The sequence below is a fragment of the Vipera berus genome, assembly GCF_964194415.1.
Source record: "Vipera berus genome assembly, chromosome: 6".
Classification (NCBI taxonomy): domain Eukaryota; kingdom Metazoa; phylum Chordata; class Lepidosauria; order Squamata; family Viperidae; genus Vipera; species Vipera berus.
This window is the reverse complement of record NC_138208.1, coordinates 49,356,186-49,374,350: the sequence shown is the minus strand read 5'-3', so window position 1 is coordinate 49,374,350 and position 18,165 is coordinate 49,356,186. Positions and strand designations below refer to the sequence as shown.

The 18,165-nt window shown below is 37.3% G+C and overlaps 1 protein-coding gene across 1 annotated transcript in view; it reads right to left on the bottom strand.

Moving 5' to 3' along the window:
* Positions 1–4,660: 4,660 nt before the first annotated feature.
* OTOGL (otogelin like) overlaps positions 4,661–18,165 on the bottom strand; it is a gene marked incomplete at both ends in the record, with an annotated part of 100,156 nt that continues 86,651 nt past the window's right edge. The window contains 7 exons of the mRNA XM_081330625.1: positions 4,661–4,861; positions 7,244–7,323; positions 9,155–9,226; positions 12,274–12,319; positions 14,302–14,421; positions 16,022–16,126; positions 17,853–18,031. Coding sequence (XP_081186751.1) covers positions 4,661–4,861; positions 7,244–7,323; positions 9,155–9,226; positions 12,274–12,319; positions 14,302–14,421; positions 16,022–16,126; positions 17,853–18,031 — 803 coding nt within the window. The remainder of the gene's footprint in view (positions 4,862–7,243; positions 7,324–9,154; positions 9,227–12,273; positions 12,320–14,301; positions 14,422–16,021; positions 16,127–17,852; positions 18,032–18,165) is intronic.

The following is an 18,165-nucleotide window of genomic DNA, read 5'->3' as shown; positions in this document are numbered from 1 at the left end:
TCTGACTTCATTTAGCTTGTCTGAAATCAACCAAAGTTACCTAGATGGGTAATACAAAAACACACATTAATCTGACTAATCAGACAGCAGACAAGAAAGATGACACTAATTTCATGATTAGATGTTTCTGTGCACATGGTGGAGCATAGAGTTCATGGATTCCTTTTTGCCAGAATTATTCACCATATGTGCCCAACCTCGATCGCTATAATTCTTAACCCCAAAACCATCCTCTTTTCAAAGCCACGAGGTTCTCAGTTATTCAAAAGAAATTAGACTGAGAGTCTGAAGCGAAGATCAGCCAAGCAGGTCGCATTGGGAGGAGAATACGGTTCCGGCATAGCCAAAATACGGTTTGTACAAGACCTCTTTCCTCTTCCGTACAGAGTGAGTAGCCAAGCTCCTCCAAAAGAGCTTGCTCTGCCCACCTCCGGAGGACCTTGCTGCCGAATCAAGCGTTCGCGCTCGGTCACTTGGTTTGGCTCACTAAGTGATTCCCAAAGATTCCTTCCGGCAAACCTCGCCCAGCGCCGGTAGGATCTCGGCCGCCTCTCGCGCGCAAAACCCACCTGCTGCTCGCCGAGGAAAGAGGGAGGACGCCTGCGAGCGCCCCCGGGTCCCCTGCGGGAGTGGCGCGCCGTTTCCCGTGCCTTTACTTCCCCCAGTCCAGTTCCTTTTGACCACCTCACCATCCCGCTGAGTGGGCTGAGGGACGCCTCGAAGTAAACGGGAGGGCTGACCTGACTGAACGAAAGAGCTCTGAGGGCGGAGTGGATTCCTCCAGCGGTGACAGATGGTCCGCCTGCCTTCCAGCAGGAACGTTTTGGGTGGCGTTGATACAGTCATCCCCACCATCGGAAGTGCAGAACTTTCTTGGGAAAACTTTTTTTTTATTATTTCATGCGCCAGATTCATATGGCATTTCAGTAATAGCCATGAATATTATCCTCATTCAGTTTACTGTCTTACTTGCTGAATACTCCGTATAACTACTGTTTGAAGGATCGAGAGCCAGGTAGATAGCTAGTTGACTTAGGATACCACAGTTAGGAAAATTGCATTCAATTGGTTATCTTCAAAGGGACCCTAGAGTAATGGGGGTCAAATTGGGATAATTTGAGGATTTTGAAATTTGTTAGAAGGCTTGGAGTTAAATGTATGGGTTTTGCAAGTAAAGGCAGCTACAGATCACAGAAATGGGTATAGCATTCAGTTAAGAACAGGAAAGAGGATTCCTAGATTAAAGTACTACACAATAGTATTGAAAAAATATTTTAAAATAATATGAATAACAGAATCATAAAGGATTTTGTTGGGTTTGTTAGGGAAATAGGGATTAAACAGACTTATTCAAAATGAAGATTCAAAATGGAAAAGCAGAAATATAAATCAAAGTAAATATATATTGTCATCTATTTTATAAATAATCCTAACAGATTTTAAAATATGTTGATTACACCTTATTTATCTATTTGTTTTATGGCACCTTCATATAGAAAAGTATGTTTGTAGGGTACGAAATTACATTTTATTGTGTTTATAAACTAGGTATTTTGCCTTCAAGCCTAGGTGAATTAGATAATTATTCAGCCATTTTTAATAATGAAATCTTGTCCAAAGCTACTCACATGGAAATATTACTAAGTTTGAAATGTTTGTTTTAGGACTGATGTTTAAAATTTTCAAGTGCGTTTTCCCATACCCAGTTTCCAATTAGACCACTTGTTTAAAGAAAGACAAACATTTTCCCTATTCACTCTCTACTATTGTGGAGCTAAAATACACCTGTGACATACATTTGCTTGCAAAAATGCACTATATTTGCAACTCTCAGCTCTGCAGGAAGCTTTCATCAATACTATAAGGCAGTTTTACATGATCAGCAGAAAAGCCCCTTTTACAGGCTGAGTAAACATCTTTGTTTGGAACAGCACATTTCATTTTAATTAAATGGATACTCCCCTAAATGAAAAAAAATCATTTCATAATCTGTTTCTAGTAATTGATCACAAAATAAAGTGAGGTACCAAACTAGATTTTAATACAGATGTAGTTTTTCTAATAACATTTTATTTAGGACGGCTATTTTTAAGAGAAAAGCAGATGAAGGAAGGGAGTTATCTCTCCTGCACATAGGTAAAGGTAAAGGTTCCCCCGCACATGCGTGCTAGTTGTTTCCGACTCTAGGAGCCGGTGCTCATCTCCGTTTCAAAGCTGAAGAGACAGCGCTTGTCTGAGGACGTCTCTGTGGTCATGTGGCCAGCATGACTAGACGCCAAAGGCGCACGGAACGCTGTTACCTTCCCACCATAAAGGTAAAGGTAAAGGTTCCCCCGCACACACGTGCTAGTTGTTTCCGACTCTAGGGGCCGGTGCTCATCTCCGTTTCAAAGCCGAAGAGCCAGCGCTTGTCCGAGGACGTCTCCGTGGTCACGTGGCCGGCATGACTAGACGCCAAAGGCGCATGGAACGTTGTTACCTTCCCACCGTAGTGGTCCCTATTTTTCTACTTGCATTTTTACGTGCTTTCGAACTGCTAGGTTGGCAGCAGCTGGGACGAGTAACAGGCGCTCACTCTGTTACGCGGCACTCAGGATTTGACCCGCCAAACTGCCGACCTTCTGATCGACAAGCTCAGCGTCCTAACCCACTAAGCCACCGCGTCCCTTTCTTCCTGCACATACAGTATGTTTAATTTGCCTTCCACTTTCCTCTGATGTATAAGTAAACAAATGCTTGGAATCCCTACTGAGAGAACTATCTGAAAGGTGATTTGAAAAATAAAAATGAGCAATGGGATTAAGCATTAATCACCTCTCTACCTTATTTCTTCCCTTTTTCCTTTACTATATAATTGGAGCACATCTGGGAAGTTCATTATTCATACTTTCATGTAACTTGTAATCTTCCCCTAGAACTTAACAAATGATTTGTTAAAAGGCTGTATATAAAAAAATAACTTTCTAAAGGGTTTTTCTTGAATGTTCATTTTGTCTTTCCAATAAAAGTCTTAGTTATTAAAACAGTTTCCAATGGCAACAATATACAATAACAATTCTTTTTAAAAATATTTATTTATATACAGTATTTTATGTATTACAAATATTGTAACACATAATCAAGTGTTCAAAAGAGATATTGGAAATACCATGAACTATTGCACAAAATATACATTAGTCTATTATAGTTAACCTTCTACACAACATATGCTTTCTGAAATATGCAGCTTTTTCATGCATTTTCCTCTTAAGGAGTGCATAGCATTTCAAATTACACTTTAATCCCTGCAAAGTATGGAAACTATCATTTATTTTTCCATAAATTCTTGTAAATATAAAATAATGTCAAAATGCTTTATAAGAAATTACCACATGCAGTCATAGTAATAAAAAGTATGCTAGAAAAGAAAAATAAGAAATAGGTTATGTATTTCAAAATTTTAATAAAATATCACAAATATTACAATGCAGAATGGGATTACTCTTGAGGAACAATTAGTGATGTCAGTGGAAGTGCTGATAAACTGCAAAGTTTTGATATAACCCCAGGACTAGGCACGTGTTAGGTGGTTAAAAAGGTAAAGGTTCCCCCGCACATGCGTGCTAGTCGTTTCCGACTCTAGGGGCCGGTGCTCATCTCCGTTTCAAAGCCGAAGAGCCAGCGCTTGTCCGAGGATGTCTCCGTGGTCATGTGGCCGGCATGACTAGATGCCAAAGGCTCATGGAACGCTGCTACCTTCCCACCGTAGTGGTCCCTATTTTTCTACTTGCATTTTTACGTGCTTTCGAACTGCTAGGTTGGCAGAAGCTGGGACGAGTAACAGGCGCTCACTCTGTTACACGGCACTCGGGATTCGACCCGCCAAACTGCCAACCATCTGATCGACAGGCTCAGCATCCTAACCCACTGAGCCACCACGTCCCTGTTAGGTGGTTAATGTTGGCTAATTACATAAATGAGATCAGAAGGCGTATAGCACTTCGAAGAACTGCAATGTCTGGCATGAATAATATCTGGAAGAGTAAAGAGAGACCCTCACAGCCAATGCAGATTAGTTAACACAATACTTTTTCTGATTGCTATTTATGACTGCACAACTTGGCAGATAGGAGAAGGGTGGAAGCCTTTGACCTGGTGATGGAGGCAACTAGTACACATACTGTGGACTGCAAAAATAACAAAGAAGTCCTAGACTGAACCTCACCTAAAATATCACTTGAAGTCAAGATCTCCAAACAGAAGTTGTCATACTTTCGTCATGTCATGCAAGCTGACTCACTCGAAAAATCTGTCATGCTGGGAGTGATCAGCGGAAAAATGAGAAGGGGCCATCTTAGTATCTGTTGGCTCGACACCATAAAGAATGACTCTGGGATGACCATGGCAGATCTGAACGAGGTGATGCAAGATAAAGAGATATAGAGAATGCTGATCCATAGAGTGGCTGAGGGTCGGACACAACTGAATGGCTGATCATGGTGAATTACATAAATATTTCACATGCCTGAATAGAAGTACTTTACTGTAAAGTGAATTAAGTCTTCCATATGTGTCAAAAATTAATATGCCCCCTTTTTACATATGCATATTTAAATTGAGAAAATATAAATCTGATCATAAGAAAGAACAGAATCTTGGTTTGCATGCAATCATAAAAATTTTAATTCCACTGGCATGAACAGTCCGTAGGTTCCTGCACAACATACAGAATTTCAGTGCCATTTCCAGAGCAATAAAGTGGCACTGTTAGATTCTGAACTCCATTTTCACGGCAGCATTTGCAGAACCTTAAGTGGCTATCAATGTTGACATTAAAAATTGTAGCAGAGGGGCATTTCCCATCACAAGAAGCCACACTTATCTGTTGGAGACAGGAAGGAGAAGGATGTCATTGATAGTTTCAAATTTTATCATTTAATTTATTGAAAGCTGCAGTCATTAATATATTTTAAAAATTTGGAAATTCATCATCTTGCTGAATCTTTTGTGTGTTCAGGTCTCCTGCAATAGGCCCATGGTCTATTCACTATCAGCCAGCTTACTTCCTCTGCCAATTTCCTTTTTATGATAGCTTTGCCATTTAATTCTGAAAACAAGACATTTGTGCACTATTATGAAACATACTGTATGCTAATATTACTTTAATGTATGTATTAGTGTGCTGCCTAAATGCATCCATGCCTGTCATGGAAGGAGAGAAAGCAATATTAATAAATAAAAGGACATCTCCAGTTCAAGGCAGCAAGCTTAATATTCCTGCATACCCATATCCATGGACATTAGATGAGGTAATATGCTCAAACAAATACTTATTCTTGTGCATGCATATCCCTTCTTATGGAAAATGGTGTCGCTGTTGGTTCTATTAGACCTCTTAGTGGTATCCAGTATCATCTACCATTAAACCATTCAGGGGTATTCACAAGGGTTTGAAGTAGGGAAGATACTATTTGATGGTGATTATACTCTTACTTGAGTAGGTGGTTCTAGTCTATGGTGCTTGGGGCAGACAAATTTGAACCCATGGAACCCCTAAGCAGAGTCCTCCAAAGCCCAGACCTCTTCCCTTGCTATTTAACATTTAGATTAAAGCTATGAAAGATATCACCCACTGATCTGGGTGTAATGCTGATAATATGTTGATGACTCCTGGTTTCTGCATCACCATCCAAGAGATACTGAATAACAGAAAAGAATTGTAGTTGGAAGGGACCTTGGAGGACAGGAAATCCTATACCATTTCAAACAAATGGTTGTCCAATCTCTTCTTAAAAACTTCTAGTGTTGGAGTATTCACAACTTCTGGAAGCAAGTTGTTCCACTGATTAATTGTTTTAGCTGTCAGGAAATTTCTCCTTAATTCTAGGTTGTTTCTCTCTTTGATTAGTTTCCCTACATTCCTTCTTGTCCTACCTTCAGGCGCCTTGGAGAATAGCTTGACTCCCTCTTCTTTGTGGCAACCCCTGAGATATTAGAACACTGCTATCATGTCACCCCTTATTTTCATTAAACTAGACATACCCAATTCCAGCAACTGTTCTTTATATGTTTTAGCCTCCAGTCCCCTGATCATCTTTGTTGGTCTTTTCTGCACTCTTTCTAGAGTCTCAACATCTTTTTTACATCATGGGGACCAAAAGTGGAGACAGTATTTCAAGTGTGGTCTTACCAAAGCATTATACAGTAAAGTGATATTAACACTTCATGTGATCTTGATTCTGTCCCTCTGTTAATGCAGCCTAGCACTGTGTTGGCTTATATGGAGCTGCAGCACACTGCTGGCTCATATTTAAGTGATTGTCCATTAGGATTCACAGTTAGTACTATTGAGCCAGAGTTACTACTATTGAGCCAACCTCATGCCCTGATCCCCAATAGGCTGAACTACTGTGATACACATAGTCCTGCCTTTGGAGATAACTTAGAGGTTATGCTGGTGTAAATACAACAACTTGATTATTGGCAGAACAAGTCCCCTCAATATTAATTCAACTCAAGTCTTACTTGGGTTATCAGTAGGCTTTGGTATCCAAATTAAAGAACTTGTCATTTCCTAATTAGGAGAGGCAATTCTATTTTGCACTAGTCATCTGGTTTGAGATGTCTCCAAACAGATGAAGTCAGCATTTAAATAATGTTAGGGTAAAAGTAATTAAACTGAAAATTCTTTGTATGAGTAGGAGGATATTATTAGGGAGAGAGATTTTCCAGATGTCAAAATGGTAACAGGACTTGCATGTATGTTTACCACACTAATTACAAGCATGTTTTAGCAGCTGATATGCTCTAAGGCTGGGAGAAAGTGACTAGAGACAATGGCAAACCACTTCTAAAAAATCTTGCCAACAAAACTGCAGGAACTTGTCCAGGCAGTCTCTGTTATGTATATATGTATATAGGAAATGTTCACAGAGATAGCCACTGACACCACCAGGTGGCAGGGTGCCCTGTCAGGATTGGCAGGGCAGTCTTTGGCGGGAAATCCGGACAATGGGATTGGTTCCAAGTATACCTGGCTAGGTATATAAGAGGGGCAGTTGCCCCTTTGTTTGCCAAGTCTGTGCTACATCAATAAAGGAAGTTATGCTGAACCCTGTTGTCCTGCGTCGTCCATCTTGGCCATGCGGTCCTGAGCCCACGATCTAACAGTCTCCAAGACTCAAACAAGATTGAATGAAAGAAAAAAAAAGTGCTCCTATACTGTATATATGAAGTATTCCCCAAATTAGGCATTTATACTTACAGGACTTTGGCTTATGCAGTCTTCTTTTCTTACAGTAGTTCTAACCATTATTTTCTGGCAAATCCTTTCCTCTCTTTTACCTGATAAAGCATAAAATATGAAGATAATAATCAAGACATTTTTAACTACATCTTTAGTTAGAGCTCTTTTGCTTTGTGTCATTATCTGAATATGCACTGAGGTGTCTAATCCTCCATAATCAATTTGTGAAGCTTTGTTTTGTTCATAATAGGAGAATATCTCATAGCTGTTTATGCACATCCATCTATAGTTCAAGTTATTTTCCTATTCCCTTCCTAATGGAACACCTAGACATGAAGGCTGTACAGCAACTGGATTTAAAATAGGTTGAACAAGCATATTCAATAAGTGTTAAGGAGGTTATAGACCAGACATGTCAAACACAAGGCCCGGGGGCCGGATCTGGCCCGCAAAGTGGTTTCATGCGGCCCGCGAAGCCATCCTGGAAACAGAGAGGGAACGGCCCCCACTGCTTGGCCCTGGCCCAGAGACCCTCAGATCTGTCCCACTCCTGCCCAGGCCCCCATAGGCACCCTTGATGCGAACGAGGTAGAGCTGGCCACACCCGCCCAGTAGGCCATACGCACTCTGGCCACGCCCACCCAGTAGGCCACGCCCACCCTGGCCACACCCACCCGGCCCCTTGAAGGCAACCGCACTGCTGATGCGGCCCTCAATGAAATTGAGTTTGACACCCCTGTTATAGACAAATCAAAATGTGTATAAAAGTTAAGAACATGGAGTGCTTAGTATTGGCAGTTCTATCACTATCTCATTTATCTGGTTCCCTTGGGCAGCTAATTTAGTATTTCTATCAGATCTCTGAATTGACTGGAGGATTTCCAAGAGATGCAGGAAAGATGCAGTCCTTTTGTGTGACGCATCACACATAGTCATCAAAAAACCCTACTCTTAAGTAATAGCACAGCCAATGGGAAGAAAGTATCTGCAGAAAATACTCTGCAATCTGAATTAGACTGCATCCAAAATTATAGCAAGCATAACGTGCAAAGGCAGAATGGTTTCCAATTTCATTGCACAGACAACATAACACAACATTAAAACTTGCCCATTATCCCTAGTTTCCTATTTCTTCAATTTAATTTCAATTCAGCCGTAATATTATTACAAGTATAATTAATAGTCTCCTTCATTGTCATAATTCATCACTCAGAGTCCTTTTTGTAAATAACCCCATCATACTATAGAAAATTAAGAAGGGCATTCTGATTTTCAAGCTCCATTTCTAGAAAGATTAGATTGGCTTATTTGATACAGCTTTTAGACTGTTCTGCTGTTACTAATATCTTCTTTGCGTAGATTTCCCTGATGTATTATAATGTATGTATTCTATCAATATTAGTTAACATTTGCTTCTAAATGTTATATTGTTTTATGAATTCATTGTAAGCTACTTTGAACACTGGAGAACAATTCAATCGATATAGGGAAAACAACAGCAGAAATTTAACATCCAAATAAAAGTCACAAAATGGGTGTTGCGCACATCATCAATTCTACTACAAATACATTTTTGCTCCTTTTCTGGACATGTTTAATCCTTGCATTATATCCACAGAAATGTTTACAAAATCAGATTCATAAAGCTTATCTTTAGGTAGCACTAGTTTTACCGTGGAATTATATATATATATATATATATATATATATATATATATATATATATATATATATATATATATATATATATATATATATATATATATATATATATATATATATATATATATATATATATATATATATATATATATTGTTATACTTATAGAGGCAATCAATCTCTGGATCACTATCTAATGTAATATATCTACGTATATCAACATTTTTAAAAAAAAGAAAATAAAATACATTTATTAAAAATAGTAATACCTGGTTCACAATTAATACTATCAGTAGAGACTACAGGGCTAATGGCAAAGGGTAATACACCCCGTCCAGAACCTGGCAGAATTATTGGGAATATAAGTTTCTTGTAATACGCAAAAACATTTTTACATAAACAGCATTGCATTAATTCTTACACTGCCAACTGCTAATATTTTTTATGGAAGCTGTTCTTTTATTATAAAAAGAAATAAGTGTTCTTATTTTTCTAAATCAATTATTTCCCTGTGTTTTAATATCCATGTGGATAATAAGGTCATTATATTTACATGTGAAAAAAGAAACCTGGAACATTATTTGGCAAGGTAAGAATTAAACATATGAACTCACTCAGCATGCATATAATCATTCAACTTTTCAAATAAAGATTATTCATTACCATTAAAACCCAAGGAATTTTAAGCTGTACTTGTTGCTCACTTATACTCCTTAACCATTAAAAGCACATGCTTTTAGTTTGTTCTAATAAAACCCTCTATTAGTATATAAAACAGCATTTAACATTGTCTTTTTTAAAGCTAATTCAGCAAACAGTTCTGAAGAGAACAATTAAAGCCTAAATATTTGGCTGAGGTAAAAATTGTTTTAGAAAACAGTAAAGAAAAAATATTCTACCCATCAAGGGCTGGCTTTTACTTGATTTACTTCATTTGTATAAAATATTGGTGGGGGGAGAGATAGTTATGGTCTTCATGAGATGCTATTAACCTTCAAATATCAATTTAGTGACATAATTATCAATATTTTCCTTGTCATTGTACTACTCACAATAGCAACTTTTTTTTGGTAAAGGAATTTCTAGATTTAAGACATAATTTGAAGGAAGAGATATTTTCAAATTTGTGTGTGTGTGTGTGTGTGTGTGTGTGTAGCAGGTTCCAGAATATTCTGGAAAAATTGGAGAGACATACAGTATTTGCAGATATCTTCTTCTCTCTGACACTATACCACTGGGCAGTACCATTTAATGGCAATGCAGAGTGCAAGAGAACATTTAGCAAAATATGAAAGATGATAAAGGAATTGCTTGTGGTAAGATGTTTCCTTGATGAGCTATCTTTTTCTGCAAGTGTTTCATCAGAGCCAGTGTGGTACAGTGGTTAAAGTGTTAGATTTGCACCCAGGAGACCAGGCTTCTGTCCTTTCTTGTACACCGGGTAAATTTCTGTCCAATCTATTTCACAGGGGAATTGTATGAAAATGGAGAGAGGAGGTTTTATACACACTGCCGTCAACTTCTAAACAGAAGACAGGAGAGCTAAGAACTAACTGTATTATTTTATGGACATCTATTGTAAAGAAATACTAGAGAAAAAATTCATTACTTGTAAAAGCAATACTACGGCAGCAGAGAGATTCTTTTTACTAAATCTGTCACGTGAAGGCTACGCTCATCCTCTGTTGGGAATGATTCAATTTTAATTTACATTGACCATGGATTCAATGACTTTGATAGCCCCATAAGCCTCTTTCAACATTAGAACTGAAAGTGTTTGCTGACAGACAGTGTTTGGATGGAATTAGAGGAAGGATCCAAAGATAAGAGCTCTTTTTTCCAGCAAGAGTTTATTTTGTTCTTTTCCTCCACATAATCCCTTAGAATGACTCCTGATCTTGACATTAAATCAATGTTTCTTAACCTTAGCAACTCTACGATACATGGATTTCAACTCCCAGAATTCCTCAGTCAGTATGGCTGGTTGAGGAAATTTGGGAGTTGAAGTCCACACATCTTAAAGTTGCTGAAGTTGAAAAACATTGCTTTAAATGTTGGGTAAGTTATGTAGTATGTGGATATGAATTTATGGAAATCAGAATCTCTTTGTACAGCCTTTTTGTATCCCAGAGACATACAAAGAGAGCTACACAATAGAGACTTTTCAGCATGTTTTAAAAAGTACTAGAGACAGGTACAGTATTCTAGAAGATACTAGATACACACACCACTGATTGACAAGATCTCATCCTGATTTGTTGAGCTGCAACGTGAAGGATTTCCCAAAGAATAAAAGTAAAAGATATAAAGGAGACTTGTTTGAGAAAAACATTTTTGAAGTGCTAGCAGTTATCAAAATACAGCAGTCTTTTTCTTTGTTTGGTGCTTCTTATTCAGGTATATTTTATCCTGGTTTCTTTGTTGAATTTTCAAGTAAGGCTAGGAGAAGGTAACTTTTTTGCTGGCAATATTGTATTATGAACAAAAGAAACTCATTATAAAAACATGTTTCTTCCAGTTCAAGTAGAAAATTCCAGCTTTAGCTGGAATCCAAAGAACCATCCTGGGTTGGATGGACTTTTACTATCTCTAATAAAATATCCAAATTCCACCATTGTGAAAAGTAATCAAGCTTACATTTAAATTCTCATTTAAACTGAGGCTTTGAGAAGTAAGATTATCAGAAAATAATCCTTGATATATTTTTTGAGTGGAATATTTATCACTATCCTGAATGCAAAAATTCATGACTTTTTAGAGCTGACCAATATGTTTTGCAGTACAGTTACTGAAATTACAGTATTCAAAAAATAATACATTTTCATATTTAATGTTTTATGTAATGTCTCAAAAGTGCAATTATCCCTTTTTATATAAGTGTTTTATATAATTTTCTCATGTAATCTTCTTATGGTTGTACTTAATGTATTTCTATAGAACATAGGTCAGTGACCACTATCATCTGATTATTTTTTTTTGCATTGATCAACCTAAATAAAATATTCATATTTTCCCATTTTCTTATAATCATATGTGGATTAACAAACTAAAGAAAAATCCTATTAATAAATTGGATAACCTTTGTTTTCTAAAGATGTTCAAAACAGTTTTTAGCCATATATATATTATTTTGGGGAAACTGGTTATATACCAGAAAGAAAAAGTTAAAACACCAATTTTAATTTTAATATCACCATGTTAGCAGCCATATAAAGCCAGGCTTGTCAATTACTTTTGTTAAGGACTGGACACATATGACATGATTCAGAGACAGCATGCTATTTTGTTTTCATATGTCTCCTTAAAGAGGTTAAGAATGCACATAGCTGTCCAAACCCAAAGCCATACCAACATGGAACTAGCACACAATATAGCTGTCTTCACTTACAGGTCTTGCAGCAGCCATTGTGATAGGTCTGCACAGAGCCTCCATTCTAGGAAAATTAAAAAGGAATATTTCAAAAAAGACTGTGCTCAAAGAAACATTTTGAGGTATAAGGATACTGCAATGCATATAAACAACAAGAAAAGGCCAAATATCCAATCCAAATTGCAAATATTTAACTATTTTAATTAAGGGAACATTTTACAAGAAGGGACAATCCAGTATGAATCTTTCAGTTCTTTTAAGATATAATTCCAGAATGAGAGACCTCCAGAGGAATTGCAGAGTTCTAGCTGTATGCTACTTTTTCAGCCTGATGTTAAGAAGAAACATGCTGAACAAGACAGTTTTCTTAACATCAGGCTGAAAAAATAGCATACAGGTAGAACTTTGCAATTCCTGTGGATGTCTCCCATTCCAGAATTATATCTTAAAAGAACTGAAAGATTCATAGTGGATTGTCCCTTCATGTAAAATGGAAGGCAAACTTTATTTCCTCAAAATGTTATTGTGTCCTGATATACTAAAAATTAGATATGCAGCCAAAAATCCTGGAGAAAAAGTGAAAAGTAGTGGCTGCCACTATACATAACAACCTACTTTGAAGCCTCTCAAATACAGGTAGTCCTCAACTTACCACAGTTCATTTAGTGGCCGTTCAAAGTTACAACAGCACAGAAAAAGTGACTTATGACCGTTTTTCACAGTTACAACTTTCCAGCATCCCCATGATCAAGTGATCAAAATTCAGATACTTGGCAACTGGTTCATATTTATGATCTTTGCTGTGTCCCAAGGTCATGTGATCACCTTTTGCGACCTTCTGACAAGCAAAGTCAATGGGGAAGCCAGATTCACTTAACAACCAGGTTACTAATTTATCAGCTGCAGTGATTCACTTAACAACTGTGGCAAGAAAGGTCGTAAAATGGGGCAAAATTCACTTAAATGTCTCACTTAACAACAGAAATTTTGGGCTCAATTGTGATCGTAAGAAGACTACCTGTATTGCCTCCATAAATTTATTTAGAACTCATTAACACTATGTAATATAGGTTTGAGTTGATTCTTCTCCACTATACCGTTACTTTTGAAGAAGAATTGGTAGCATTTTTCATCAAATCAAACAAATCAAAAGAATACAAAAATTGAATCAATTCATTATAAAATAATTTTGGATCTGTTTTTATATTAAAATTTCATTGTTTTTTATTTGTGGATAAGATTTGCATTATAATTTTCCAATTAAATGTTTAATTAATGCAACAGCATTATTTGCATTATGCAAATAACTAACCTAGCATAATCTGAAAGCAACTCAGCAAATGCAAGACTGAATTAAAGTAAAGTACATAGTATTCTGATTAATTGCAAGATATGTAAATTTGCTAGATGATAGTTTACAGAGTTGGTAGTTTAAATGAGTGCAAACTTCTAAACAGCAATTTCATAGGCAAACTTAGTTTTCTCTAATAATTTGCATTCAGGAGTACTATTTAGCTACCAGATCTAAGGTTGCAATCATATTTATCTTCTGAATCCGATCAATTGCATTTGTTTTTAAGGATAGGAACTGCAATCCTTTTGCTGATTCAGAATAAATTCCAATGAATTTTATGAGCTCTACATTTTTATACATCTATAGCATAACATTGTGAGACACACATTCAACAATATAATTTCTATAAACGTCAGACAATGTGTAGGCGTTTGGAGAAATCTATGTCAGAAATCTATGTCAGAATCAAAGACTAGACAGTATATTGTTAAAATGATTATGAATAAGGGAAAGCAGAATCAAGTTTAATCCCTGAAACTCTCATATATATCCTTTTGGAGGTAATATGGGCTAATGGGAAAGAATACTAGATTTCAAAGTATTATCGATATGCAGGTATAATTTGGAGGAAAAAATGAAGACAGTAAAAGCAGTTTTATATATTTTTGTAATATTAAACACACCTTGATATTAAGTTCCCAATAAATTAAACATATGTGAATAAGGAATATTTTTATGTATAAAGCACAAACCTTTACACATTCAGTCTCATTAAAGGGTGGGCAAAACACACTGGAGCCAAGTACCACTGTCTCCGCACCAATCTTTGCACATTCATATTTAGTGCAGTTTGAGTCCCATGTGCTTCCTTCCTATTAAACAAAAAGAGATGGAGTGGGGAAAAGGAAGGAAAGGGGAAACTAGCTATAATGTAGCAAAAATAATGATTGAGTCATATGTTAAGACAACTTTCCAAACCTTAATGGCTTCAGGTATGACCATAGCTGGGTAGTACTGTAATTTTAGTTTTAAAAAGGTAAAGGTTCCCCCGCACATGCGTGCTAGTCGTTTCCAACTCTAGGGGCCGGTGCTCATCTCCGTTTCAAAGCCGAAGAGCCAGCGCTTGTCCGAGGACATCTCCGTGGTCATGTGACCGGCATGACTGGACGCCAAAGGCGCACGGAACGCTGTTACCTTCCTACCGTAGTGGTCCCTATTTTTCTACTTGCATTTTTATGTGCTTTCAAACTGCTAGGTTGGCAGAAGCTGGGACGAGTAACAGGCGCTCACTCTGTTACGCAGCACTCGGGATTCGACCTGCCAAACTGCCGACCTTCTGATGAACAAGTTCAGCATCCTAACCCACTGAGCCACCGCGTCCCTTAGTTTAATGAATACTAAAATCTTTTGAACAGTCAGTGTTTTCTGAGAACATCATAACAATGGCTTAATGCAATAATAGGAGCCAGCTTGGTGTAGTGACTAAGGTATCAGGCTAGAAACCAGGAGACCTTAAGTTCAATCCTGCCTTAGGCCCAAAGCCAGCTGGGTGACTTTGGGCCAATCACTTTCTCTCCATCCTAGGAAGGAGACAATGGCAAACCACTTCTAAAAATCCTTGCCAAGAAAACTGCAGGGACTTGCCAGCAAGTATCCCAAGCATCAAGCAAGATTGAACAGAAGAAAAAAAAAGTAATATGATAAACTATTTTTCATAGGAAGCATTTACAAGAAGGGCAACTTCAGCAGAAAACAACTGTTCTTTCTTGCTTAACACCAGAAATAGAACTCACATGTAATTTAGTTTGCTGAGTTAAATAGAAAATCTGATTGAGTATGGTCTCCATACAGATAAGGGACGCGGTGGCTCAGTGGGTTAGGACGCTGAGCTTGTCGATCGGAAGGTCGGCAGTTTGGCGGGTCGAATCCCGAGTGCCGCGTAGCAGAGTGAGCGCCTGTTACTCGTCCCAGCTTCTGCCCACCTAGCAGTTCGAAAGCACGTAAAAATGCAAGTAGAAAAATAGGGACCACTACGGTGGGAAGGTAACAGCGTTCCGTGCGCCTTTGGCGTCTAGTCATGCCGGCCACATGACCACGGAGATGTCCTCGGACAAGCGCTGGCTCTTCGGCTATGAAACGGAGATGAGCACCGGCCCCTAGAGTCGGAAACGACTAGCACACATGTGCGGGGGAACCTTTACCTTTACCTTTTACCATACAGATGCAGGTAACTTTGGTCAAATGTCTGCTCACTTAAACAGAATTCACTTACTAATATCAATTTAACACCAATATTCCTGGTGTCATATATTTAGCTCATTTAGCTAATCATATTCAGTGTCTAATATGATCTCCAATCAAGAAAAGTTTGCATCAGAAGTTATCATATGAGAAAATTGTAGAATTTAGTTCTTGATTTAATTAGAATCCTTATTCATTATTGTTATCTGAACCACTTTTCAACCCACTTACTTCATAAATCTCAAGAGTTCCATTGTCAGTATAAAAAGGACATGAGACATTTATGCAGGAACCACAACAAGAATGTTGACCATCAGACGGGTTGTGTACTTGATGCTGTTAAAAAGAAAGAATGCCCATATGGATTGTACCAAAATACGTATAAAGCAATTAAATGTTAAACCTATATTTAGCTGCTATATGCAGTATGCATCAGTATGTTAACAATATGATTTTCTTTGGCAACTATACCTATATCTTTGCTGTTGATGAGATATAAGCTTAGATTTGACAATACCAATCAAGAGTTAGTTATAATAGCATTTTTTTTCTTTAAAGCAATATATGTAACCGTCTTATACCAAATAAAAAGCAGTAATCTACATTGCTCAGCATTGTACATAGCAGGTGTACACAACCTAGTTTTATCTCAGAGCTTGAATATGTTCGGAATGTTATTCTTAAAAATGGAAGCAACAGAACAAGGGCAGAAATTACATGCAATTATAGCTATATTTTAAAAAATACAATTAACTGCATTCAACATTGTTATTTCCTATGTATTTAATAAGACTCACTTTCTACCCTATTAAATATGGAAAATTGTTTCCCTCTATAATATGCAGGTTTGCATCCAATTATTAGTGAAGAGATAACATAATGAGGATTACCAAGCTTTTTTTTTAAAGAAAAAATTATATGTGATGTGAGAGAGTGATTTTTTTAAAAAAATGGAAAGGCTGTGCTATAAAAATATAAAAAGGTATAGTTTGAATTAAACATTGTCTGACAAATTAACTTTATGTTCTTGGAGAGAAAATGGAAGTCAACTTTCAACTTCTGTTTGCAAGTTCCTTTTCCTGTTTCAGGGCAAAGATAAGGCAGAATATTATGAAACAAGTCCCACAGCTTTGTAAGATGTTCCCTTGACTAGAGTAGGTCACGTATGTGTTCATACTAGGATTAGTATGCCTGTGAATATAGTGAGTTGAGTCTTGTGGAAGCTATTTTATTTCAGTCTTCAGTGAAAAAGTAGGATATTTTTCTCTATGCACGCACAGTCCCAAAATATCACAAAAAGAGATATGGGGCCACTTTAAAAGTTCAGGCAGTGAATCCAGAGTGTGCAGTTTTCCCACCACAGAAAAGCCAAAATCATAATTATAAAAGAAGACTAGGAAAATATGACATATAGAAGGACCATGGATTGGGAAGCTCTGTGACTGTAACATAAAAGAAATAAATTGCCTGTTTCTTGGAAAAATAACAGGATCACTGCATAGATAAGCATATAATTCATGAATTTCACCAGTATCTGTTTTAAAATTAGTGCAGGTTCGCATCCCACCAGGCTCAAGGTTGACTCAGCCTTCCATCCTTCCGAGGTAGGTAAAATGAGGACCCAGATTGTTGGGGGCAATTAAGCTGACTTTGTAATAATGCCGCTTGGGGTGTGTGTGAAAGCCCTAATAAGCAGGCATATACATAGAATGACGGCTACTGCTAAGCTTGTAAGCCGCCCTGAGTCTTCGGAGAAGGGCGGGATATAAATGGAATTTAAAAAAAAATATCTGTTGGTTACAAATTAATTACAAATTTCTCCATTCTTGGGAAATAGATTTTACTTTAGTCACTGACTTTGGATGCAAAACTGGTTTTGATGTGAAGAGATTCCACTGGAATAAGGGAACCATTTAATCCAACTCCTTATTTTAAAATTCCCTAAATAATAAATACTTTTTTTCTGAACACAGTTTAAGATTGCTCATCATTTTAAATAGATTTTAAATGATGTTATATTAATTATGTCCAGAAATGACTTTGTCTGCATATTTTTACTTACTGCTTCACATTTTTGGGAACAATTAACGACTGCCAGATTCATAGTGTGAAATCCTGTATTAGGGTCCCTTTCTTGTGAACACTTTGCCGTATAACAAAGTTCTCCATCCAAATATTGAATCAATGTCTGACCCGGGTTCAGTACAGTGACTTCTTGGAATATACAGACATTTCCTTTTTCTAGGGAGGGAGGGAGAGAGGGCAGGAGGAAGGAAGGAAGGAAGGAAGGAAGGAAGGAAGGAAGGAAGGAAGGAAGGAAGGAAGGAAGGAAGGAAGGAAGGAAGGAAGGAAACAGAATATGCAAAACAAAAGTA